The sequence below is a fragment of the Molothrus aeneus genome, chromosome 13 (assembly GCF_037042795.1).
Source record: "Molothrus aeneus isolate 106 chromosome 13, BPBGC_Maene_1.0, whole genome shotgun sequence".
Classification (NCBI taxonomy): Eukaryota; Metazoa; Chordata; class Aves; order Passeriformes; family Icteridae; genus Molothrus; species Molothrus aeneus.
Genome location: NC_089658.1, coordinates 10,380,051 through 10,408,024, shown reverse-complemented (window position 1 = coordinate 10,408,024; position 27,974 = coordinate 10,380,051). Strand labels below are relative to the sequence as shown.

General features: G+C 39.8%; 1 protein-coding gene across 4 annotated transcripts; it reads right to left on the bottom strand.

The window, feature by feature from the left end:
• Positions 1–1,283: 1,283 nt before the first annotated feature.
• Positions 1,284–27,413, bottom strand: SPPL2A (signal peptide peptidase like 2A). Of its 4 annotated transcripts, XM_066558692.1 has the most exons (17): positions 27,219–27,413; positions 23,367–23,486; positions 22,436–22,618; positions 21,579–21,668; positions 18,200–18,333; positions 15,978–16,129; positions 15,126–15,222; positions 14,514–14,615; positions 13,827–13,908; positions 13,494–13,568; positions 12,801–12,857; positions 12,590–12,643; positions 12,063–12,162; positions 11,165–11,242; positions 10,669–10,829; positions 8,508–8,541; positions 1,284–3,976 (listed from the first exon to the last, which is right to left on the bottom strand). In XM_066558692.1, the coding sequence occupies exons 1-17, from the start codon at positions 27,270–27,272 to the stop codon at positions 3,945–3,947; spliced, it is 1,605 nt and encodes a 534-aa protein (XP_066414789.1). In that variant the 5' UTR covers positions 27,273–27,413; the 3' UTR covers positions 1,284–3,944. The 4 variants fall into 4 exon arrangements, with proteins under 4 accessions (XP_066414789.1, XP_066414788.1, XP_066414791.1 ...); XM_066558691.1 differs by lacking the exon at positions 8,508–8,541; XM_066558694.1 differs by lacking the exon at positions 12,590–12,643.
• Positions 27,414–27,974: the final 561 nt, after the last annotated feature.

The window sequence follows — 27,974 nt, the reverse complement described above, 5'->3', positions numbered from 1 at the left end:
CTTCTGAAAGCATTAGAAATCCAAAGACAACTTTTAAATATATTTCAATTTGACAGTTTAGTATAAATTATTCCAAATGAAAAAAAAAAAAAAAACAAAAACCTGAAACTCATGTTGGGGTGATAAAATTTGAGTTTTCCCACAAATTAAAAAAAATTGCAGATCATTGGAGCTGGAAAACAAGCAAAAAAACCCCACTTCCATAACCAGACCAGTAGAGGTGGAATGTGCCTCTGTGGGTTGCCTAGTTCTAGCAGGCTGCCAGGCCTGTGGCCACTTGTATTTTGTCTGTCTCCAAGAATGGAGACTCTACCACCTCTGTGTGCAACCTGTGCCAACCAAACTCACAGGGCAAAGTTTATTTTTGTGTCTAAATGGAATTGTATTGTAAAGATTGGACTGATCTAAACCGTCAAGTTTAGAAGAAACTGTCTATTCTACTTGTAATTTTGAGATTTACAGTTTAGCCAGTGTGTCAGATGGAGCAGCCTTAATAACGGACTGCATGGGGAACAGACAGTGAAAAAACAAGTTTGCTGATTGCAGCTATGTCTGTTCTTCTTAACTTCTACTTTTTAAAATAAGTAAATTCAAAGAGCATTTTGGAGGGTTCTCTCCCCATTAAGCACTCCCTTACTGTGACTCAAAGCTACCTCCAGTGTACAAGCAAAAGCGACTTCAAATACCAAAGAACGTGTTACATCCAGAACACTGTATCCCAGGGATGGCTCAAGGATCACATATCAAGTGCACTCAGGTTCAGTGATTTTTTCTTTTTCCTTGCCAACACTTCCAACCCAGCCTGGGTTTCAAAATTTGAGGTTTGGCTGTTTCCTGCCCTCATGGCTAAGCACCTTCAGCTGAACAATGCCTCTGCAGAACCAGTTCCTGCATGACTGCAGGGAACTTGTTTCCATCAAGAACTTTGCAGCTGTGAAGTTTCCAGCTCTCTGTTTCTCAGGTGTACTTTCAGGGAGCCTCAGCACTAACAGATGTACAACAAGCATTTCCTGAGTCACACCAGGAAAAACTGATGTAGCTCAATTCACTTCAGTTCCTCCCTCTCCATCCCAGGGGAGAAAACAGAGAAAAGCAATGTACCAAACCCATCATACAGGTACTTACAAGTGGAATCATAACTTTGATACATCGAGGAAAAACTGCAACTACATATCCATGGGGTGCATTATGGATTTTTAACTTGGTATTATGAAGGGTTAATTGTTTTGCCATGAACATTCATAGTAGGAAAAGGATGAGTTAGAACAAAGCAATTACTCAACTATTTTTTTCCAAGTAACATTTATTAATAACATTTTTAAGGTGATAACTTAAGAGTCATAAGGAAGGGGGCAGTTGTCAGTAAACATACAATGAAAAGGTAGTAAGATTTTTCTATTAAAGTATGACTAACAAGGCTTTTAACAGTGTTTAGCTCAACCAAATTTAATATTAAAAACATTCAAAATTGCTAGAAGTGTTGCAATCAGTTCTATTGAACTTATAAAAACCTCATTTCAGTAGTCAATACTAACCTACTATTTATATAAAATTTTAAACTCCATTCATAATTTTTGTAAACAAAGCACCTAAGCATTTGAAAGAAAAAAAAAAGTTAGTTTACATCCCACTAAATGGCAACACATGTGTGAAACCTCAGGCATGGTCAGGCATGGGAGTATTATTAGGCACAGAACAAGACAGAGCTTCCACAGCCAGCTGCTGAATACACTTATGTTGCCAAAGGTCTTTTTTATTTATACTAATTCCATTATCACTTACAGCTGAAAATTTAATAAATCCTCCATGTGGAAGATTTCAAAGAGACAAAGAAGTCATCTTACATAGGTTTGTGAAGCTTCTGAGGGCTTTCAATTGTACATGATTTTGAATGAGTTATGACTTCTTTATCTGCTTCAGGAATTTCCAGAAACTTCTTCAAAACCACTGAACTTTGGCAGATACTGGGCTTGTCAAAAAGCATAACACATCAGAAGACACATTTTCAGTCTGCTATTAAAACACTGAGGTATGCTTTAATTTATTATGAAATGCCAGTTAAATAAAACAGAAGATGACCACTGTATTCTGAGGCTGTCAGTTCAAGCTCGAGTCAAGGGGGGGAACTACTGACATACAAAAACTGCTTTTAATTTCTATTTTCTTAGGGAAGCTGCAAACAAGGTGAGTTATCTTACCCGTATCAACTGGCACCACGCTCAATCTCTGTGACTGGCAACAACTGATATCATCCAGGCTGTCCTTTGTCTGCTCCTGACTCTTGCAAACAGAACTTTAAACTTGATATAAATTAGGTAAATTTGCAGTTAGCCTTTGTTAACTGCCAATACAGATTTTCAATTGGCTTAATTAGCATACTTCCAAAGTAAATCTAGCTAAACTAGATTTAATCAGGGTACATTTTCCTGAGCTGACATGCCCCAAACTGACTAGAAATGTCCAGAGGTGACCTTCAAACAAAGGAGGCACTGCAGGAAAGCCTCCATTGCCACTGCCCAGCATGTGCTTACTCAGTTGTTTTCTCCAGGGTTCTTGAACTTGTACTTGCTATAGGAATGACATTCATTTAAAGAATAGGAAAAATGTTTTAACAACTACCTGACATGAGCACTAAGTGAACTCAGTGGTCTCCCCTTGTTGCCTTCTCCAGTTTTCTTTGGTGTCAAGTGTTAGCATTACAGCTATACAAATTTTCTATGCCTAATCCCCTCAATTTGCAGTTTCCTGAAAAAAGACCAGGTGTCAAACAAACTCAAACTCTTCTAAATGCAAACTAATGATTTAAACTACTTATCCTTTTTCCAAGTCTTCAAAAGCAAAAACAAATTAAGATTAAACAAGTTAAACACATGCATTTGCCTTAGCTAACACAAGTACTATTAGCACTATTCAAACCTGTTTTGTCTATCAATTGCAAAGAATTTTCAAAAATACTTTTTTTAAAGTATGGTGCAGATGCAAAAGGTAAAAAAACCAACAAAAAAACCTGTCCTGTTTTTCCCTATCCCTCTGAACTGATCCACAGCCAAATTAAGACCACGAATGTACACCTACTCTCAACAGGTGAGAGAACCAGGCCAGTGTTAACATTTTATCCCATCCCTTAAAATAGCACCTTCTGAGCAAAAAACCTCTTGCCTTCCACACCATCTTGTCTGTCAACTATTCCAGGAGCTGCACAGAAGTATTCAGGATTATGTGTAAGTACCTCCCCTCTTTTATTTATTTTTAAATGCTTGGACATGTATATAATCCAAAGTCTTGCATCAAAGCTTAACAATTTCCACAATTAAGGCATAAGCCAGTGATACAATGAGGGGAGTGGGGAGGAAGAGTTCACAACCCCACACTTAATTTGCTCTGTTATTTATTTTATGGCTCACATTAGACACTGTTTATTGAATTACTTGTAGTAATGGAACTATAGTTTCATTCTTCAGTTGCTATAGTTACATTACTATCCAACTTTGCATTCAAAATCTGGAAAGAAAACATATGAAGGGTACTTTATTTTTTTTAAAGAAACCTAACTAGTTTTAATCAAAACTTTAAAAGAACATTTCACTCATGATGATATGGGCAAGCAACTTTTATAAAAATATACTGTATAGAAACACAGTTGGAAAATTGCATAGAAAATATCCTTTTATTTAAATTGAAATAAGGCACGGTTTTACTAGCTATGGTTTGGCTGTAAAAATGCAACTCTATTTTGATTACTTTTATGTTATTAACAGTATTTTCCATAAAAATATAGGTGCAGGAATAAAAAACCCTTTTACACAGAGTGGGAAACACTCTATTGTAAAATTTCACCAAATTTACTGTAATTCAGCTGTCAAAAATTCAAATGCTATTTTAAATCAGGATATCCCACATATTATTGTCCTCCAGGCTGTTCAGTGGCTGATGCTGTGCTTTCTTCATTTCCTGTGTAATCCAGGTGTTCCATCATCTAAAAAAGGAAAAAAAAAAGGGAAAAGAGATGGCTCTTTATCAAGAAATACAGCTTTACCCCATTGATCTAAAGTATTTGTTAGCTAAGAGAAATATAATTAAACACGTGTTAGAGTGCATTTTAGCAGCATACATTTAGGAGGTCCTCTATAGATCAGAAAAGTGTTTAAGCCAAATAATCAAAGCTGTATTAGCTAATGCTTTCCACTACAAAAGGAGTCTCCAACCAAGGACCCGGGTCCTCTACAAGAAAATGAACTTGTGAGTCAGAAGTATCTCAATTATTAAATACAGAGAACAAAAACCAATTGGGGTTACGCAAATTTTTCAAAGATATGGCTTGCAAAACCGTAAGTAGACTCTAGGATCTTACCTGACATTTACAGAATTTAATTCAAGCAATAGCTTGATCAGAAAAGACTTTCTCTTGTCATGGCTGTAAAGGCTACCTATATTACACTTAGTCAAAACTAACTGTAGTGGTCACATTTCTTTGTAAATTTTCCTTTTATTTCAGAAAGGATAAAGGAAATGGAACTAAAGTCCTGCATCAGGAGAGAATCCAAACTAGATTATTAAATAGACTGATTCTACTTGGCATTGATGTAACTGATTGGATTGCCTGAAGAACTCAAAACAAATTTGTAGCTGTTCTGACTTAAAAGGCAGCCTGTTTCCCTATCCACTGTTGTACTGCTGGAGGCAATGAAGGTTCTGGTTTTTCTCCTGGGACAAGGCATTGAATGAATGACAGAGGTAATACACACATTTGTTAGTGTGACAAATTGAGCCTATCAGTTTGAGGGCTTCAGAATTGAGCATAATTTACAAGGGGCCAAGAACTGGACGGTTTGGGTAGCTGATAGCCAGAGACAGAAGACACAGAATAGTACAACCAAGGCTGACAAAACAAAATGTGCCAAGGAGCTCACACCCAGAGTGGCAGGATTACTAGGACAAGAGATAATGCTTTAAGCATCAAAAGGCAGAAAACCCTACTTATGTTCTTCCATAGTGGCATATCCTGCCTGTCTTTCTGTGCAACAGCTGCTCACTGTGTGGGTTCTGATCTAAGGTAGACATATTTCCACACAATTATTTTCTTGTCTTACTAGCACCTGCTCAGAATCCTTGCCAGGACAAAACCAGGCTCTGAGACTGCTGTGTTGTACACACTTAGTGTGGTATAATTCTGTGCACAGGGTAAAAAGACTTGTTCCATTAACATTTCTCTTCTCCTCTAGTTCTGACCCAGCTCTGTGCCATTCCTTCTTTTATGCCACCAGAATTGTTTCATTCAAAGTACACAAACATACCTTATCAAAAGCACTTTTGGTTAAATAAGCTGTTTCACAGTCCAGCCACACCAGCATGCTGTGCAGTAAACCAAGATGACAGTTCCAAAAAAGAAGTCAGTGGGATTGGGGAATGTTTAGGAGAGCCCAGTGGCCACAATATTCATCTAAGACCAGAAAAGGCCTTTCACAACCCTCCCTTCAAGTTCCAGAATAATGACAGTAAGAACTAAGGCAGGCACCAGTCTTGCCAATAGGCTTAAGGACTGAGTAGAGCAGCAGCACACACTCAGTCCAGCAGTGAATGCCCAGCTCTTGTGCTAATGACAATCTTGCATTTATTTCAGTATATCCAGAATTCTCCTCTACACTGACCCAAAATCCACATCAAAAGTCACCAAAATCAAAGCATTCCCTACAATTACAGAACTCAAACCATCCCTTTGAATGAGGATTAAAGTATTCATTTCCAGGATAAAACAAGAACAACCTCTCCCCACAGTACCATATTACATCCAGTCATGCCATCTATCTCCCTTGTGCTTAGGGAGGATCATCTAATGGCCAGCATAGAGAAAGTAATTTTGCTAAGCATTTTTGTACAGTCTTTTCCTATGCAATTGACAAGATGCTTCTAGAAATAAGAGTTAAAAGTACTTGCAATAACTCAGTGTATTCCAAAGTCAAAGATTCTTCTGATAATCCTACAACACTAAGCAGTAAAAATGTTCTTTTTTGTACAAATGCTGGAGATAGCACCTGTATCTAAATCTCCACTTAATAATCAGATTTTGAAGTTAAATTTAAAACCGAATGCCTTGTAAAACTCTAAAGGTGTTGGGGGGGAGGGGGTGTCTTTTCTATAAATGTTTCAAGGCTAAAAAAGCCACCCCACCCCACTTTTAATCTTTCCTCCACACAGAAGGACAGCCCACTGCTTCAAGCTGGGGACAACAGGTGCCTCTCTAAAAGTACAAGGTGACATTTAAGCAGCTTTGTCCACTCAGGTGTCTCCACTGTGGATTCTCTCAGGCCAGCCCCTTCCTCAAAGCCTCAGCAGAAGCTTCAGGAATCTTTACAATACCCAGCTGCAGGATGGAGGCACCTGGCTACACTCCTGGACAAAGGTGCTGTTTTAAGCTAAGAATGAGGCAAAGCAATCTGATTGTACATTGTGGAGAGCTCATGAACATCTCTGAAGTGGAGGAGACTTAGAAGCTTTGCTCTCACATCTGAATTTCTGACAGTTTTTAAGGGGGAGGTGTTAAGACAGCTTTGTAACAAAACCATTTTTGTTTAACCTATCTACTAACATGGTGAATCATTAAAAACTAAAACCAGCAAACTCACCCCCCAAAAAAACCACTTCCACAGAGCCAAACTAGAAATGGCAGTACAAATCTCTCCCTGTAAGAGCACGTAGTACCCATGCACACAGTTGCTTGCAAGATTCATGGCAATAATGTTGCATTCATGGAATTCTTAACAACTCCCAGTTATGATGAATTTGCAAGAATCTAAAAATGTGATTATAAAACTTAGTAAATAACAGGTGCATGCTCTATAACATGCCAGTGACAAATACTTGATTTATTACTTCAAAGAGAGATAAGAAGCGCTAAACACTTCAAACTGACAAACTCCAAAAAGTTTCAAGACTACTCCATGTAGAAGACTTCAAAGTGGCCTTAGGACACTAGATTTTCCTAAAATTATTTCATCGATTGCACTGATACAAAAATGAGTATTCTAAAAATCAATAACTGGAAAATAAGTATGAAATTAATTTATCATGAAAGCATCCATGAGGAGTATAAGCAATCCAGAAACCTAGATAAACCTTTATTTTACACTTCACAGCAGCAATACTGCCAGTTAGATGGCAGGAAAGTAAGTACATTACTCTTCCAAGAAATCCCTGCGCTTCAGTGAATAGTTAAAATGTTTTCTGTGCAGCAACTCTACAGCTCAAGACTAGACCATAAAAGAGCCACACTGAGCATAACTAGAATTTAAGACTGCATCATTATGCAGAAACAGAAATTACCTCAGCTATGAGTTATGGGACCTCAGAGCTATCTTGGGGAGTCAAGTATTTGTCATAGGTATAAAGCAGAAACTAAAAAAGTGATTTTACCAACCTATCCAAGAACTGGAGCGTGCACAGCAGGATAGAAGAATTCTAAGTTATAAAAATAGTCTGGCCATCTGCTTTTAATTTGCACTCAACCCCTCCCACTTCCTAATATCATCTTTGGTTTATATCTAATTCCTTTATTATTAAGGCTTTTTAACGAGACTTAAATTGTTAAAGTACTCTTTCTTAGAAGAAAGGAGCTAATGAGAAAAGCATTTTTATTTGAGAGTTTAAGACACAGTCAGGCAGAATTCACCATCTCAAATTGTCTTCAGAGCAGACACCCTACGCTTTATAAATAGATGTGTAACTCCAGCAACTATAATTCAAAATTATATTTAAATGCTTAAATTCCAAGAGAAGCTGAAATTTGAAAGCTTGCACTGCTCTCTGCAAGCTGTGTGGACAGCAAAAATAAATGCCATCAGTGTTAGCAGTCAGGAGCTGCTGCCAAGAAAGGTCAAAGCTCGCCACAGCCCAGACGTGCTGCGGCAGAGAGCCGGCCCCAGCCCCTGCTCCCCAGCCCAGGGACAGATAGGACAGCAAGAAGGACACTGTGGACCAGGAGGGTGACACAAGAGCTGCAGACATGATTACTAAAGGCAAATCCATAATGCTCAGCATTGTAACACAAGACAACAAAATTGTTTAGCACTAAGCAGGCTTTCACATCTATGCCGTGACACAGAAAAATCAAGTGAAGGGCTGCAATACAGGTAACAGAAGAGGAACTACACCAACTGCAAATATTTGAAGACAGTCCTAGGGTTTGGGAAGCTGGAGAGTAGAGAAGCAAACAAAGCCTGTTTTCAGGCTTAGGAATCACAGCTTCATTGCTACTCAATACCATGTTTTCCTGCACTCCTTTAAAAAAGAAAAACCCCAGAAGACCTAAGTGTGACCTCTATTCACATCTAAGAGTGAATACAGATTTGTATCTTGTCTTCAGTTCTACCCTCTTCTACCAAGTAATTTATACAAAATTAAGAGGTAGATGCAAAAAAAGACTGAAAAGAGGAAGCAGAAGGGGAAAAAGAAGAAAAAAGGAACTGTAAGACAATTAATAAAGCTGCATTAAAAGAAGGCCATAATCACACCTTGTAGCAAAGGCGTCCTGGAGGAGTCCGATACCTAAATAAAATTCATTCCATTATTAAAATCATATACAACAAAACCAACAAAAAAATCAGAAAAACCCCAAAATCCAAAAAGGTAACTAATGGACTACTATTATGAAGTTTAGTCACCTGATGCACTCTACATGCTCTTCTACCCCTATTCTTAGGACACTTTGTTCTAACAACTCTGCAAGGTTTTTCTGTTCCCATGAGGGCCAAGCAAACCTCTACACAAGTCTGGCCATCCTTGTCAACAGAGCAGCTCTGCCTGAGCCTCAATCACTGATGGAGCAAAAAAATTCTCTTCTGACACCTTTCCGTATCTTTCCTCCTCAAAGTGAGCACTGAAAGCTGGAGATTTCAACCCTGGAGCTGTGTGGGTTGGGGCTGTTTGGGGTTTTGTTTGTTTGCTTGGATTTTTTTGCATGTTTGTAAGTTCAGTAAGGATAGTTCAAAATACAGTTTTAGATAAGAAGGACAACATCTGAGAAAGATCAACCCTTCAGCTTTTCAAGAGTGACACTTGAATAACACTCTCTGGGAACAAAAAATTAATATAAAATATTCTTCAAAAAGTTATAGAAAAATAGAAGTTAGTAAAGTTACACAGAGCTCAACTGCAGGCTCAGTTACAGAAAAGTCTAACTCAGAGATGGTGGAATGGGGGATTGAAATCAACATTTTAAATTCTGCTAGAAATGAAGTAATCTAACTCAAAACAAGCTGAAGTTCAGAGTAGTTTTAATCCTTCAAGAAACCAGTTGAAAGGACATGAAATAACTACTATGGCAACATAATTCTTTCAAGTATGAGTTTTGCTACAAGAAGTACAAGAAATTTTTGTTGCTAAGGAGACCTGCCAAATTTACTTAGGCCAATCTTACTCAGAACTCAAGTGAGGAAAATAAATTGCAAAGTGTTTTCCCCACAACAAATCCAAAGTTACTGGGCTTCATAAATGTGACTTTCTTTATTTTAGAAGAGCAAACAGTCACCAATTTATATATAAATGCACAGTAAACCAAATTCATTCTGACCTACAGAGGAACATTTCTATTCACTGGACCTATGAAAGGAGGAGTTGATTTTGTAAACAAAAAGACAGGGTATTTAGTTAAAGTTGAAAAACTGAGTAATTTCACACCTAGGCCAACCTCCAGCTGAAGCAGGTGTAGTGTATTAGATCAACAAAAGGTAGCATTTTACTGGTAATACTATAGGAGCTGGTGCCTGTAGTTTTACAAGAATTACTCTTGACTTCCACTGATCCACTTAAACTTTCCAATCTTGAGAAAGCAGGAGCTGCTTCTATCCACCATGAACTTGACACCCACCTTTTCCCAGAACAGACTATCCAAGCTCCAAGTTCAACATGCCCTAGATATAGGTGATGGTAAATTCAAACAATACTGAACTTAGGTCTCAAGAAAACACAGAATAATCTTGAGACTGCTCTGTCTGATGATAAATGCCAGCTCACAAGGGTTCCTGGCACACCCAGTTACTACAGCAAGTCACATCAGGGAAAACGTGCACATGTCAACAGGTGAGAGTTTAAGAACTGCAATTCCTGGGCAGTGCTAGACATAACCAAGGGAGCAATACAGAATATCCAAGGCAGTGTGCCCACAGTGTGTGCTGTGATAGGAAACAGTTACAGAACCCAGCTATTTTGTTCCTGAATGCTCCATACAATCCTGATAATGCAGGCCATCTGTGATGCATGGAAAGTTTCTAAAGTTCTAGACCATCACCAATTTTTTGGAACTGTCTCTCACACAGAACTAGTGCAGTTTGGAGTCTGCATGCTTAGTCCAGTGACTCATGTTATACCACATCAAGATGATAGATGGGGAATGTTAAAATACAAGAAAACATTTCAAAGTAAATAGAACAAATTACTTTTCCTCCCTGAGTACTGAAGCAGCTATTTCATCTCCCTTGAGCTTTGTTCTGCCATGTCAACCACTAGACTAAGATTTTCTAAGAGTAAAGACTACTTTTCCTTATTAGTTCCAGAGGGTCACAGGAAAACTTGCAAAAACTGGGTTGCAAGTGATCTATCACCAAGTTCTCAGAGAAGCATATACTCAAAGGAATTAACAACAGAATAAATAGAATAGTCCAGGCCTGAGCCTACCTGGTAATTGCTTCCTTTCCAAAACTTCTTCATCTCTTTGCGCCTCCAGGCAACGAGGGAGCTCGTGATGAGTGTACATGGTACAAGATAGAGGAGGGCAGGCTGCCCCATCTTCATCAGTGCCAAAACAATGAAAGTCAGCACCATGCCAACAGCATAAGCTATAAAGAGACATTCATACATACACAATCAGGAACAGGAGAATTTTCAGATTAGGTCAATCATTTAGTAAGACAATTCCCTTTTATTTTCCTTGTTAATATAACAAGGAAATATCTTCCTTGTTAATATAACTGAAGAGACACAATAAATTGCTCTATATTTCCAAGATTTCTCAAAGCAACTCCCTGCCATAAAGAAGTCACCTTAGGCACACTAAAAAGAGTTTTACAGAGATTCTTGACAACATTGAACCTTACCTGAAGAAAACCATCTAGATCTGCCATTTAAAAAAAGCTACCATGAAGATCAACCATGCTGAAATATCACAATTTACCTATTGTGCAGGAAATGTAGTATATAGAAGATGATCTTGTTTGAACATCAAATCTTCGACAATAGGCAACCAGAAGCCCTTGAAGAGAAAAAAAAAATTAAAAAGGAAGAGGATTAACGAAATGTTTAGTCATGACTTTTTTTCTCCCCAATTTTCCAAATGAAAGCAGCATAAAAGAATTTATAGTAAGACTTCACATTCTGGTATTTTATCTTCTTCCAATATTTTTTTCTGTAAAGGCAAGAACCAGTCTAAGAAATCCTACAGTAAATGTAGAAAAAAACATAAAGGAAACATGAGCCAAGCAAGCTTGGAATTAGCGGTTTGGGGTTTTCAAGCAACCTAATTACATTGTGCTATTTTCAGCTTTCTAATACAGAAGTGTAACAACCTATTTTTAATTTCTTCAATAGGTTTCTAATGCTCACTCTTAACATTCAGCAATTTTGTCTGCACATTCTTGAATAAAGTAATTTGCTCAAGACTCCAATTATGGCCAAATTCAGTTCTTCTGAGAAAGATGGAAAAACTTGGCAAAATATTTTACATTACTTCACCCCTAATTACATAGTCTAGGATATGAAAATCCTACAAAGTCATAGAATATTTGCTTTATGAGATTTTAATTATACTTAGTTAATACTGACAACTGGATTTACCTACAGGACTTGCATTTATTCAATCCAGTAAAACAGAAAACAACCCTTTCACTATTTAATTATTCTATAACATAGTGAGCTTTCTTCTACTATGGCTTTTGTTGTATTCTGCACTGACTGATCAAGGCAAACTGCTGCACTTGATTCAGCAATTACCCTGTGAATAAACTCTGCAAGCCAGCTAAGAATAAAACCCAAAGTATTTATTCCTAAGTTAGTTACCAAAACCATTTGCTCACCTGGGACAATGATGTCTCCAAAACCCAACAATGAAAAGGGCAAATCACAGAGTGTTGATGCAGAGTGTTCAAGTCTAGGCACTCTAATAACCACGGGTAACTGGAAAACATTAGTGCAGAAGCCACATAAATCTCATCTAAAGCGTTCTGGTGTTCTGGATATTTTTGGTTGCTTGAATTAATAAACAGTTTAAATATAATTAGTTTATCGTTAATGCAGACTTCAAAATAGGTAGAACCTGAAGTAAAAACCAGAAACCAACACAGAAAGTAGATAAAGCTTAAGGCAACTGGTAAGCTGGAATTTCAGATTTACAAATAATATGCACACATACAAAAAAAAAAGTTAAAACAGTATTTAACCATGTAACAGGAGTAACAAATCTTGATTATTAACCTAACTATAGAATACTGATCAATGATATCCAGGCCCTAAAGAGAAATTTGGACAGTAAGGTTTTCCCCAAAAGAACAGTCTTTTCAGAGGAAATAATTTAAAAATCCAGTATCTGAAATACAATCCTTACTTTCTCATGGGGAGCTGAGCGTTCAGTAGGGACTTCCACCAAGTTTCCATCACTCTAGGATCAAACCCAAGTCAACAGGCATTTAATACTTATAAGGAAATAGCAGAAGCTGGCTATATTTTGTGAGAAAGTTATGCTGAAAAGCACACTATGAATTAGCTACACAGAGTCAGTACTTTAATGCTGCACATATTACAATGACTGTTCATACCTTTTCACTGTTTCCAAAGGGACCAGCTGCAACTTCAACCATTATACTTGCCCCATTCTGAAATTAAAGTTATTTTTCAAAAGTCAGTGGTTTGATGAACCAAAACTTTCATACCACATTGACAAAAACTGCTTGTACCTCCACTTACAGTTCAGGATTGGAAAAATCCTGAATATCAAAGGGAATGCCCTGGTATTGTACAGTATTATACTGCATTGTTTGACAATAAAAACATGCAGTCCAGCCTAAAATAATGTTAAAAAACCCCAAACAACAAGTTCACTAGATGTAGCTAGAATTTTAGATAAAAACATGTCAGCTTTTTCTGCCAAGAGCTTTTTACTTCAAAATAAAAGCAGGTTAACACTTGCACACAGCTCATAGCACACTGCAAGTGATCACTACAGAAAGCACTAGAGTATATTCCAATAAATGGGTGTATAAAGCAAAAGAAGGAGAAAAACTGGAGGGCAGTAATTTCTCATGATCACACTATCCCTCACACTAAGTGGGGATGGTTTATACTTTTGACCGTGTGATTGCCATAAAAATTTAGGCCACTGTTATGTTACATGGGAAAAAATGGAAATCAGCTTCTCCACCTTGAGAACACTGTACACACTGACCTGTTAAACAAAAATATTCTCCCAATGACCAGACATTTTTGTTCTTACTGTAAATTCACAGACATACCTTTGTGATAAATGGTGTTATGAAGACAAAAAACACATCATATAGAAGGAGGAGGCCTAGAAGTATTACACATGACTGGCAAAAAAAAGAGAAGAAAATATTACTGTGGGTTTTGAAGTATCACACAGCTGAATTCTGGAACCACTGCAGTACCATGTGTTTTAATCTGGCATAACATTTAGAACAGGATTAGTTTCTTTTAATAATTATTAAAAATGGTAAAGATTATGTTTTTAATATATATTTCTTGCATATTGAAAATCTACTTCCTGACAGTAAACTTGCAGATTTGTGGCAGTAGAATATTATCTTAAGGTAAGCAACTTACAGTACCTTAAAGTTGGGCATTTTCAGTGTTTTAATGAAGTTTAGGCAGAAAGCAACTCCCAAAATATCTTGCAAAATCCAAGCCCACCTGAAAAAAAAACCCAAAACATTTTTACAGGTAGTTCAAACTGCTGCTGGAATCTAGATTTTTCTGGAAATAGCAAGGACAATTTCTCAGAAAGCAAGAAATTTGTTTTTCAGAATTACTGCTAGCAAAACCACCAAAGTCCTAGTTTCAAGATGGTCAGTTTATACCAGCCTCTGATCATAAACAGGTAACTGTGCTGGTAATGGCTGGGATAGAGTTCATTTCCTTCACAATAGCTGGTAAGGGCTTTGTTTTGGATTTGTGCTGGGAACAGTGTTGATAACACAGGGATGTTGTAGCTACTGCTGAGCAGAGCTAGTCCCTGTGCTATTCTGCACCTCTTTTCTTCTGTGGCAATCATTAGCAATCGAGCTAGTTCTTCCTCATCTTCATAGTTTTTGTAACTTCAAATTACCACACAGCTCATTTGCATTGCTTTGTTCTCTATTACTCCCATGCTTGTTAAGCTTCAAAATACTTTCATGACTCTTTTTGAAATTGGCACTGGAGTTTAGAAGGATGCTCCACTCCAGGATTAGTTGTATGCTGGGAAGTTCATTAACACCAGTTATTCACCTTACTCTCAATCAGAATGCACCACTTACTTGTCTTCATTTCGAAATACTGCCCAGACAACAGCTGCTGCTATGCAGAATATAGCAAGGAAAATAAGCCTCACTTCAATGGTTTTGTTGGAACATGTAATCCTAAAAGAAAATAATTAAATTAAAAGAGAAGGCCTGCAACAGCCAAGACACATGCCTGTGCTATCACACATCCTTAAGCTGACAAGGTGTTCTCAACCCATCTCCCTGCTGCCTGTAGCACAGTACTTGCTCCAAACAGGATCAAATGTGCAGGATCCTCCCCTTACAGAGTTCCTTGATGAACACAATAAGCACACATGACAGACAACCAGCATTTTGTAAAACCAAGCTCAGACAGCCAACCAGAGCTTTTCAAATTTTATTACAGAATGCTTCCAAATATAGGTAATGCAGCAAATCTACAGCTATTTTAACTGTTGATTATGCTACAGATGCCTTTAATATTTATTAAAGCAGCTTGTAATTTTCTTTTGTTACTATCCCACACACTAAAACCATACAGGAAACAATTCATCAAACTGTTCTTGTATTTTCATGCTGTCTTGAGTAGCAACCAGAAAATACCCAGAGGAAACCTGCCATTTTTAGTAAGTGAAAGGTGCACAATACCTGCACTGCCCAAATGGGATTTCTCCTATTAATGCTGCAAGACAGTTGTACAGGCTCATTGCAGATGCCAGGCAGAAGACTGATATTATAACATAAACTAAATCAAAACAATGAAGACAGGAATCAGTGCCAAAAAACCAGAAAACAGCAAATAAACACAATAACACAGATGTGATATTTTGTGTTCAGGAGGTGTCTGACTGGCACTGGGTGATGTGGTTTAAGGGTTACAGTGCCAGTACTGAGTAGACAGTTGGACTGGATGATCTTGAATGTCTCTCTCAACCTTGAGGATTCTATAATTCCATGATATAAACTGTTGACAGTTATACCAGTGTTCAACAGTACTGGAGACCATAGTAAGCTGAGTATAGAAAATGCTGAATTCTGAGTGTCTCTGCTATGACAAAGTTCTCATCAAGCAAAAACTTGACTCAGAGGTGTCAGAATTGCTTTCTAGCCAGATCCTCACCAAAAAACTAAAACCAAACACCAAGCCCCAACTAACAAATAAATGCTCCCATCAAGCAAACTCCAAACACTACTAGGTTGTCGCTGCCATCCTCCCAAGAATGTTGACATAAATCATATTTTGTTTTACTCATCATTAGTCACCTCTCTTGCACATGACTTCATTCAGAACAAGCACTGTCACGGCAGATTTTGAAAGACAGCTGAAGAAACCTTTCCTTTAAGTAGCAACTGCATCCTTTCAACCCTCAACTCATGCATGGAGAGGATAATTTAAAAGTTATATTCATTTGAGTTTAGAAATCTAGCTTTTTAGACTTAAAACACTTCATAATATCACATAGACAAGTGAGTCAAATGAGATTATTCATTGTTTCTTACCTAACCATTTGTAGAAGAAATAAAGTAAGACCAGCATGACACAACAGATGACAACAAACAAGATAACTGTTACAGGGGTGAAAGTAACATTTTCTTCCTTTTTCCATCGCGTTTCTCTCTCCCCTGGACTTGCTACTGCTTTCAGATTCTCACTGTTTTAAGAAAACAACAAACACATTTACCTCAGATGACAGATTATGAAAATGTTATGCTATGATCAGAATTGATGGTTATAAAACATTTAGACTGACAAGGTTTCAGTTTAGTCCTTCATATTATCATTAGACTTAAACCCAGAGAAAACTGTATGGTTATTGTTTGAATTTCTCCCCATTTTTTAATGAAGATAAGCACTTCCAACCTAGCACAGATCACAAGGAAAAGATTCTTAACTATACTCCTTTCAAATGGTGTGGTAATTCCCAACTTTAAGGGAGCATCCTCAACCAAAACCCTGGCCCATGTGAAGAAAAGTAGTACTACACTCAAACTGCTTTTCAGGATGCACACACTGAGCTCTATTAGTGCATCCCCTCTGATTAGAAAATTTATTGGGCTAAATGTGGAGAATCTGATAAATATGTCTACAATAAGTCAAAACCAGAGGTATTGGACACTCTTAAAACTTCATCTAGACATTAAGTGTCTGCAAAACCCATTCATGTTAGAGAATGAAGCTAGCTAAGTACCAGTTCCTTTACTCTTACACCTCATAATTACAGAGTAAGTGAAAGAGAGGTGGTATAATTGGGGGTTTTTCACCTGGGAGTAAGATTCCTGTGCATACATACTCCATATTTATACCTCACCATGCAAAATAAGGAGGCTTAAATTGCTGTGTTTGTTCTTTGAGCAGAGAGCCCTTCTCCTCTTTAGTACAGACCTGGTGCAAATTGCCCATCAGATAGCATGTTCCTGAGGAATCCCAGAACCCACCTGCCAAAAGCTGAATTCAGCACTGAAACAGCTACCTTCAAAAGAGAGTAACCCACAGGAGCAAGGCACCTTGTAAGATGAATCACCTACTCAGAAGACATGCTTTGAATAAGCAGCTTTTTAAAAAAAAAAGCTTGCCCTAGATTTATGAAAGAGCACTTTAACTAGTTTAATAAATTACATCTAGGTATTTTTAATATGGGAGACAGCACCACATTTTGTTATTTTAGCATTCAGTACAGCCACACCCTGCAGCACTGCAGGTGAAAAAGAAGCATAATCAGATCCAACCTTTAAAAAAAGAAACATACACACCTCCCCTCCTTCTACTTCTTTAATCTCTTTAAAATAGCTAATTTGCATAACTGTGGGAAAAAGGAAGCTGTTGTTATCACATACAATCCTCTCCTTGTTGTGCTGGGGAGCAAAGCACCAGAACACCACTGAGACCCTGAAGGTAGCAACACATTTAGCATACACAGCCACCCAAGAAATACTGCAGAGTAACAGCATGCTCTCAAAGGCCAGCTATAGCCAGTTTAACCCCAGACTAATAACAATTCTGTGCATCACTTAGAGCTGCACACCCCTCAAGGACAGAGCAGAAACCCCCAGCACTCCAGTTTCCTCTGCCTTTTCCACATTGTGCACTGCCAATCCCTCCTCCCTGCTCAGGGACTGCTGCTGCCTCCTTGTCCTTGCCCAGGCCTAGAGCTGCTGCTGCCCCAGCTCTGCTGCTCCACCAGATAAAACAAAAAGCTGAAGCAGATAAGCCAGGCTGGACTTTATCTGGAGCCAGCCAGACAACCAAACTGTGCATCCCATTGCTCCCAGTGACAGGAGTGCTGCACAGCCAGCTGGGATGGAGCAGCTGTACAGATCCCTACCAATGCAGACACTACATACAAGATGTATTTACCTCCTGAATCACTGCACTTGAAAGTGTAACTAAAATATCTAATTTCTATTGTGGATATTGGAGAATTATAATGCTAGTTACAGAGTGTTTGGTAATTTGTCAAAATGTTAACTCATGCCTCCTCACAAGAGCTGCATTATCCCTCAAGAACTTTTACACTCTGTTCTTGAGGTTCCTCAAAGACCTCTGGTGATTTTTCAGAGGTTACAGTGCTCAAACATTTAATGACAAAGCAGCTAATTGCACTTAGGTCTTCTAATTTTTTAACTACCAACCTAAAAGAAAATAATTTCTCACTAATCATAGTGACAGCTTTCACAAGCTTTGCAGTCCATGTAATTTAAGCAGTTCCATTTAACCAACTTACAGCTCTGCTACTCCACTCCAGTAGCCTCCCAGTGCCACTGTAAACACAGCAATTAGGAAGATGACAACCATACTGTAGTCAAACTCTGGCAAAGGTGGTGAATACAGAGTCACATTAACTTCATTTCCAAGCACCTGAAATATAACACACATGTTGGTTCATAAAGGGAACAAAGAAATTATATTGCTTATTTTCCAACAAGATGTACATCATGATTTCCTACTCTTAATCTACATAATGCTGAGAGGAAGTTGTCAGCTCACTGCACAAGACATGTCAATATGTTTACCAAGAAGTAATGCTTCCCATGCTACCTTTCAGGGTGGTCAGGTTTGGAAACAAATCTATTACTGCTCCTGTGCAAATACAGAGATACCACAAGAGAAAATGGAACCTCTTTGCATTCTTCCCACACTTCTGAGAGGTTGTGCCTCCAGCCCAAATACCTCCCCAAAATACACCAAGTGCTATCAAAGACATCTGCTCTGCAGGAAAGCACACCTAACTCAATCACCTTGAAACACAACTCACAGCTCCACTGAGGTCCCAGCAGATCTACCTCTGGCTCTCAAACCCACAGAACTCAGCTCAGAGCCTGACAAGAGGCTTCAGACAGAACACCAGTGACAGCTCGAGGTGGCAGGAAGTTATTTCCCAACAGCTTAACACAAACATGCGCTGAGATGGATTCAAAAGAAAAGAAAACAATTTCACACTATTTTAAAAATTTAAGACCTAAGGAAAAGAAAACAATCAGCTGAAGTACACAAAAGAAAATGGGAGAGAACACTGAGATGTAACTGGTACTGAATAGTACAAAAATCCTGAAAGCAAAACCAAGGTGCTTCCATTTGACTGAAAGGTAAGATTTAAAAAAACAAAGAAAGGACTATAATTTGGTAGGAAATGGAAAATAGTAGGGAAGACAAGTTTGCTGTTGCAGTCAAACTAAGTCCAGACATCTAAAGTAATTGTGCAGTGAGAACAGACTTCAGAGATGCAGAAAAAAACCCAGATTTGTTTACAGTCTGCATGTGAGATAAAAGCAAGAGAGAGAAGAACATGCCAGACAGGTTTGGCTTCAGAAAGATCAAACTGGCACTAAAAAGACTGAATGGGAAGGCCAGTGGTAGAATGGAATACATTGGCCACAGATGAAGACAGCTGAATCATTTCAACATCTAAATTTTCTAATTACAGATAATAACCTTTCTGCAGGCTAAAGAAGTCAGAATCATTCCTTTTGCCTGAAGTTATGGAAGTTCAGAAAACAAGGAATAAAATTAAATTCTAGTGAAACACTGTAGTTGTATGAAGTGGAACATAACATTAAAGGGAAAAAAACCCTATTCGAATTACAGCATCCTCTATGTAAGAAAAGCCAAACAAAAAAACAAACCACATATACACAAAAACCCAAACACATACCACCAAGAACAAAAAAAAAAAGAAAAAATCCTAAGAGGTTTATACATTTTTAGTATTCAGTTTCAACATATCTTAATCCAGTTTTTCCTTGAAGTTTCATAAATCTTACGAAGTGTAATTCACATTAGAATCCAGAGCAACTGTTTCCTTTTGCTCCTATCGTTCCCCTCTTCACTAAAAACTCCCTAAGTCTCAACTTCCACCACAGGGAGCACTGGAATGAAACAGACTGCATCAGGTAACAAACCTGCAAGAGAGCTGTCCACTGACTAAAAGGTTTGTACCACTCTGCTACTGCTATCAAAACTCTTAACAGACTTGGCTCTAATGGTGAGGGCTAACAGAGATGATTTACTTGTCAAGTAAAAAGAATGCTTATATAAACTACTTCCCTCAGACTGGTATTGTCTCTCTCTTCTAAAAAAAAGGAGGAAGCTGGAAGCTTTAAAGACAGTTAAACAAGAAATGCAACTGTAGTTGGAAGTGTACAATGGCTGCTGGATTCCAAGCAGTGCATATAATTCAAAATAACAGCTGCCAGTGACAGGACAGAAGGCTTTGGCAAAAAAGCAGAGCAAAACCAGGAAAGATCACTTGTAGTCTAGGCAGTGTTCCTCACTACTTTTATGAAGGCAGTCTCATTCTAGGACAAAAATGAATTCTTTTATTCAGCAGCAGTATGTGACATCACCTGGCACACCAATCTGCAGCAGAGGTGCTTTGGTGAGTTACTCCAAGCATAACTGGGCAATAAAGAAGTGCAGAGAAGATCCAGACCTAACCTGCCCTGGTTCCCTTTCATGTTAGGAGGGCATCCTAAAACCACTCAAGCAAGCAAACAACACTCATCTGACTGAAGAAACAAATCTGAAGACAGAGGACAGCCTGAACCCAGCTGGAGTACTTATCAAGTACTTATCAAGTACTTATCAAGGCTGTGGCAGTCTGAAGACAGCACAGACCTTCAGTCATGCCAGTGCCTATCTGCAGTGACAACAGCAAACAGCCAAAGTCCTACCAATCAGGCAGTTTCAGCTTGCATACTTACCTAAGACAACCTCCCATGGCAGCTCTGAAGATTGAGAGCAGAAATGGTGAAGTGAGCTTGCAAATTCAACTCAAGAAGCTAAGACTACACAGTGCTAGCCTCTGCTATCCCCAGAAAAACATGTGCAACACAACTCATGCTTAGCAAAACTATTCAACACTAAATAAAAAAATCAGAAAAAGCCACACTGATGAAAATATACTGTTTTCCTTAAAATACTGTGCAATGTTTTGTTATCCTAATATTACATGCCAAGGAAAACAAACTCCAAATACTCCCAAAACAAACTCTCCTGCCTATAAAGTGTAGGAGATAGCACAACTGCTGTATTTTAATAACATGCATTTGGCATCTCACCAGCAGAAACTCAAACTACACTGCCTAACCATTCTTCAGCTAATGCTGTCACATTATACAGAGGGAGCTCAGCATCTGGCAAAGGCAAAAAACTCTCAGTCTTTCCTCAAGATCCAACCTGCCCAGGTGCTGCTTGCCTGAAAGCTCTGGTGCCAGCAGCTACAAGCTCAGCTGCTGTAGCTTCTGCACTCAGGAACTTCTGCACTCTCAGGCTACAGCTCTTCATGTGTGTCAGGCACCTGCAGCTGTATCCAAGTCTACTGGAAGATACAGCTTATCTTGTACAGCAGGAAACTTTTCAGGTTCCCCCTCTCCAGTCAGGTATAGTGTTTCCCATTCTCAGTGTTCTAATCAATCCATCTCTCTTGTTCACCTAATTAGGAAGGCCAGTACTTCCACAACTAAATGTCCATCCTCTCTTAGGAATGAAAGCAGTATCTAAGCACATTCAAATCAGGCAGACATCCAGACCTGACCTGAAATTAATCTATTTGTTCAAATACCTAAGTTTATACAACCATAACATGCTGAAGTTCTGTTACTTACCAGCTGCATATCTACTATGTCATTATATCTTATAAGAGCAATTGGAAGAGTCACATCTTCAAAACCAGTCTTGTTATCTGAAATAGCAGACTAAAAAAGAAAGTGAAAATGGTATGTATGTTGAGCCTATTTACAAAGTAGGTTAGATCCCTAAAAGCAGATTATTCTTTCCATTTCAGTGTATTTGTAGGAAGGTAAAAATCAAAAAGCTCATTCATCACCCTTTGCAAAAGATTAAAAAAGATAGATATACTTAAATCAAACCAGGTGATAATACCAACATGTCTGGATTCCTAATGCTGTTGTGTTTTTATAGTATTACAAGGGATAATCAAAACTGGTTTCAATTTCTACACTTCTAAAACAAGATGAACTTTCAGTGATAATCACACAAATTCATGAACTGTACATATTTGTACATACAGTTTGCAGCTGCAATGGAGAACAAAAAACAATGAGATCTCACAAGACCTTTTGTGATTTCCAGTTTTGGATTACACTTCCCTAGCTTATTTTACTGATAAAAAACAGTATCACCTAGGTTTACATGGAGTTCAGAATGCACTAAAATTAGGGAATGATAAAGACAAGTATTTGCATTCAGAAACATGTCTGAAGATACAAGGAACATTTAAACATCCAGCTCTGCAGCTCCTCTGAGCTGATTCAAGCCAGCACTGCACAGCCCAGGCAGCACAGCTCTGTGAGGAGAGTAAATGACTCATGCTGCAATCCCACACATGGTCAGCTTCCTCTGCTTTTGGGGCTTCTCTCAGCTGACCCTGCACAACACTGCATGGCACCAGACAGACAGCACACTACTTCAGTATAGAAGAAAACTGCTTGTTGTTACTTACCAGCCTAGATTTACTGGCAATCAGAAGCATTTTAGCACCCAAACTTTGTGCAATTCTTGCTTTCTCCAAGAAAGTGCAGTTTCCTCTCATCACTACAACTGCTTTGTCTTTCATTAAGCCAGAAGGAACTTCAGCTGAACTGCAGAGGACTGTAGAAGTCAGGTTTTCCAGAGTCCTGAAAGTCTGCAGTGAAAGAGGGAGAAAAGGAATGTGATTAAAGTAGGAAATTTGATATTACAAACAAATTAATCCAGAGGACTACATTATGCTCTTTAACTGGAGATTTGCCAGGAAGAGGTGTAACAGAAAAGAATAACTCAGGAATATAAAATCACAGCAGCAGTTTCTGCAGCCTGCAATAGTGAGGAACACTTGAAGCAGCATAGAGCTGAAATAATCTGGGTATTTCTAAGTGCAATTTCACAGTAGTTGGTACTGTAATTTAAATATAAGAAACTGATTACACAGAAAAATCACCTGGTTTCAAGACAATTAAACAGTACATGAAACTGACAAGCCAATATAAAAAAGCTCCAGAAGTTTACCAATTTTTGTACACAAATAAACAGAAATTTAACTCCCAAATACAGACCTCAGACATAAGGATAACATCCAAAGAGAAAAAAAATTAACAGGATAAAATGAATACATAAACACACAAATAAATAAACACATAAATACAAAAGCTGGTTCTAAGCACAGAGAGATTATTCCCTTTGTAAACTCTAGAAGCCAACTCTTTCAAGGATAGAAATGTTCACTACAGCCTTTTTTTTTTGGGTGGTTTGGGGGGAAGGGGACAACATGAAGCAAAACAGCAAATATTCAGTGTAGCACATATTTAACTCAAAATTTTGAAGACCATTTATAGTTGACTTAAATTCATACTGCATTCTAGTTTTCTTAGAGAGCATGACTACAAGCTACTTACAGCATTGTCCAAGGTTTTTGGAAGAGATAGCCAATTGGAGTTGTAAATGATGCAGTAATCCTTAGTTACTGGAGGCTCTCCACTTCCAGAGGCGTGCAGGATCCCCTCATCAGCAGCCACCTGCAAGAGATCCCAGAGTTCTGAGCTCCACCAAGTTCAGAATATCAGCTATGCAAACATTCTTCTAAAAAGCGTATGAAGAGAAAGACTTGTTAGCAGAAAAGAAATTTACTAAACTCATTATTTTACATAAAAAGTGATGCCATGAGAGATGGGGAGCTTGAGAGCAGAGTGGAAATCTAGTAAGAACCTAGTTACTGCATAATGCTGCTTATCTTCTTTGCAAATACAGTGTGTTTATGACACATACAGTTCATGTCACCAAGCAGAATACCAGCAAGAAACCAAAGCAAATCACTTCAGATTCTCTATCTTATGCCTTCCAAAAAGTGTAAAATTTTATATGGAAAGCAATTAGAAGAGTACATGGAAAAAGAGATGGAGTTCTAGAGTCTTCCTTCCTCAAAGACTCTAGAATTTTCCCTACTAGCAAAAGTGGGGATTATATGTAATACATATATATATATATGTATATGCATCATATGACAATTCCCCAAATATTTTTGTCAAGTAACTTTAGTTACTTACAAATAACTGTCAACACAAAGAGACCAACTAGTGTACCTTAAGAAGAATTTGTGTAGTCGAGGAAATACTGGTGTTTCTTAAGATTAGAGCCCCTCACATAATATGATTCCTTTTATTTACAAATACAGCTGAGTTTTAAAACTTGTGATAATGTTAGGAATATATTCTTCTCCCCAAGCATAAATAAAGGTCAGGTATCTAAGTGGATAAATGAACAGACAAAAGATTAGATGCAGCTACATCTATAAAGCAGTGAAAAGAAATAAACATTATTTGCATCTCAAAGAAGTATCCCCGTAAAAAACTGGAAGATGTTCTTACTTCAACTGTTTGTCTTGAAACTGACCTCAATAGCACGAAGCATTATCAGAGTAAAAAAAAATCATTTTTTAAAATTCTGCTGTAAATTTCAGATGTGTACAGAAAAACCACTAGCATATAAAGCTAAAAGTAGGCATGTGTATGGGGGAGAAGCCCAAACAGTCAGATACACAATGCTAAGCAGTAACAGTGCTAGAGAGGCATTTCTCCTCCAGCTAGAAGATCTGTATTCTGCAGCAAGGGAGAACTGGAGAGAAAATAAAGGCATGTGACGATATTGTTTCAGAGGTTTATGTCTGCCTGGTTTGAATAGCAAAACCCCTTCTTCAGAGGAATCCATTCTACTGGCCCCAGCGCATGAACATCTGCTGGGAGAACTGTGTCAAAGGGCCTGAGCACATTAACTCTTGAATACAGAACAGCTCTTCAGCTGTCAGCTGAAATCAATTGGTCCATGATTTATGATCAGCACAAAAATGATCAAGCTGCCCCTCTTAAATGCATTCACCTAGAAGTACAAGCTAATGGTGAATTAAAAGCAGTAAAGACTTCTAACAGGTGCAAGCCCCAGAGGTTTACATCCATTAAAAGCCCTTTCTGCTTCACCAAATATAATGATAGTGTTTTCTGGGTTCCAGGAAATCAAGTGTTAACACTACACAAGATAAATCCACCTAGAAGGAGTGATTACTTGCTTACATGATATGCATGTTTTGTTTGGCAAGCTTCCCTCCTCTGGGGATTAATCAGGGCACACAATTCATCCTCATCAGGTGGAGAGAGGCAGGACCTGAGCATGACGTGTAGCCACACCTATTCATGCTGAGCTCCAGACAGCATTGAGAAGTTAAAAATTAAAAGAAACACTACATGATATGGCTCACTTGGAACATCTCCAGGGAAATCCTCTTGCATCCAGCTAAAGTCCTGTTACTTTCTAATGGCTTCAGTGTCCTTTCACAACAGACAAGGGCTAGGTTTGGGTAGGTGGCCTTGCAGTCAGCTGTGTCACTGAACAAATCCTGCTCTCAGTACACATACATTTCTCACCGAACACATTTTCAATTTTGTTACTTAAGGAAAAGACTGAATGTGTGATCACAAAAACATCTCTTGAAAAGATTAACCTGCTTCCCTAGGCTGATTTGTTCTGGCATAAAAGCATTCCCATGGAGAAGAGGCATGACAGCTGTCCTTACTTTAAGGGCATCACCATCTCCTTTGCCTTAAGGTTCAGACAATTCCTAATAACTTCCAAACAAATTCCTTTCTACTTCCAACAGGTAGTTCTCTCATTATATTTCCTTCCCTTATCCCCTTTAAATTTTTGTTGTATAATTCCTTATCTTTGATAGAGAAGAAGTCTCATTCTGTCTCTTAATCCCTAATTTTCCAAAGGTGTCCCAGCCACTGCAGGGATATAAGCCTGGGCTGACTGCTGAGTGTCCCAGTAACTGCACCACACAGAATACAGGAAATCAGATGAACCAGGAGACACAGAGACCAAACCAAGCCTATGCTTACAACATCCATCACAATTAGTACCTAGATAAGACATACAGAAACGCAAAGGTACAGACTAGGGAGAAGGCAGTCTGTATGTAGCAAGTGACAACATAAAACCCACAGAAACATAAAAAGGCAGGGGGGAAAAGATGAACAGAACAGAACAACCATCATTTTGTTGTTCTGCCAGTGGCCATGTGACACACACAAATCAGCCCTTCTCCCTCTCTGCAGGCACTGTGACCCAGGAGAACAGGAGCCCATGCCCAGAGAGCAGCAGTGACCCTTCCCCAAACCCAGCTCCCCATGCTGTAAATGTCAAGACACTACTCCTGAGGCAGAATGACCTGGTCCAATGCTCACCACCGCTACACCTGCATCTGTAGAGCAAAGAAGGAGGCAGGACAAGGCCTGGAGTCTTATAAGAGGGCAGAAGCCCCTTCCCTTGTCAGCAGCAGCCAACCATTGGAGTAAAGGGCAAAGCCACTCTTCAGAAAACCCCAACACGCCAGTGACAGCTACATGGGACTCAGGAAAAGCCAGGGAGACAAGTTACTACCCCCACAGGCATTCCCAAGGTACTAAGAGACTGTGTTGTGCACCTGTTGCTGAGCATATCCAATGGTGACTTCCTACACAGGAAAGAAGTATTCTGCATCCTGTCTTACCAAAACAAGATAAATTCTGTTAAAATTAAGTAAAAAAACCCAAAACCAAACAACAAAACAATTTTGTGGAACAGCATTTAATGCATACATGTCCTTTATACTGCCTAAGCAGATGGCCTCCCCATTTCACTACCCCATTTGGCAGAAGGTGGTCTGCCAGATTTCCACGGCAATGTACACCTGTGGAGAAGCTGAGAATGTGCGCCACACCAAAACCAAAACTGAAGATGAACGAGACAAAAGTCAGGATACACACACACACACTCTAGGAGCTTCCCCCTTCCCGGCACCCGAATTTAAACACCATGTTTATCCACGAAGGCCCTCGTGAGATTTGTTATCTCAACTCCCAAGGCGTGACCGGAGCTGGCCCGGCCTGAGCTCCCCGGGCCCGGTGAGGGGAGCCGAGAGGCCTCGCCCTAGGCGCGCCCAGGAGGCCCAAACCCCCCGGGCCACACTCCGGCCCGACCCCGAGGCGCTCGGGGGCAGGGGGAGCGCAGCCCAGCCCAGCCCAGCCGCGGGAGAAGGGAGCTGCGCAGGCCCTGCCCGCCGCGGCCGGCGAGCTCCCGGGAACGGGCCCGGGGTAGAAGGCGGGCAGAGGGAGCCCCTGGGCCGGCAGCGAACAGCAGCGACAGCAGCGCCATCCGCCAGCGCCGGCCCAAGTGGCGCCGCTCGGGCGCGGCCGGCGCGGCCCCGCGTCCGTCCTTACCAGCGGGAGCAGCAGGGCCCACAGCGCGGCCCACAGCAGCCCGGCGGCCCCCATCGTCCACCGCCGGCTGCTCGGGGAGGGGCCTCCCTGGGCTCGGGCTCCGCACGCCCCCGCGGAGCCTTTCACCGGCTCCCGGCGCGGCGCCACTTCCTCTTCCGTCCTCGGCGGCCGCCGCTGGCGGCCGGTCCCGGGACACCGCGGGCACGGCGGGCGGGGGCGGCGCTGCCGGCGGGGCGGTGCTGCGGGAGCCGGGCGGGCGCGGGGCTGCGCGTCCCCGCCCCCGGTGTCCGTGTGTGCCTCTGTGCCCACAGTGCGTTCTTTCACTGCGGTTCGCAGGGCTCCGTGGCTGTCAGCGGTATCCAGCCAGCAGCTCCCAGTGTTGTAGGCACTGAGGGGCTCGCTGAAACTCCTTAAAACCCTCACAAGTAAGAGGAAACGGCCGCGTTTGCCTCACGTCTCCCCACACAAAGCAATCCGAGTGCTTCGCCTCGCAGAGCCGTGGGGGAGAGGTGTGGTGAGGATAGCAGGGTGTCGTACGTGAGAGCAACGAGTAAGAGAAACAGAGTAGTGTGACCTATAACACAAGATTGAGGAAGTTGCGTTGTTTCCTCTTAAAAAACCAAACCCAACACATAAACAAACAAACAACAACAACAAAAAAAAAACCAAAAAAAACAACAACTCAACAAGCGCATTTCAGAGATGTCTTCCAGGTTTCTAAAGTATTAAAAGGGCTGTGATGCATCAGATACAAGA

Coding starts and splice junctions, on each gene's coding strand:
- SPPL2A (XM_066558691.1), bottom strand. CDS start 27,272: ATGGGGGCCGCCGGGCTGCTGTGGGCCGCGCTGTGGGCCCTGCTGCTC. Junction 12,644..12,800: donor CCTTTGGAAACAGTGAAAAG/GTATGAACAGTC, acceptor GTTTGATCCTAG/AGTGATGGAAACTTGGTGGA. Junction 11,243..12,062: donor TGGAGACATCATTGTCCCAG/GTGAGCAAATGG, acceptor TTTCTCTTCAAG/GGCTTCTGGTTGCCTATTGT.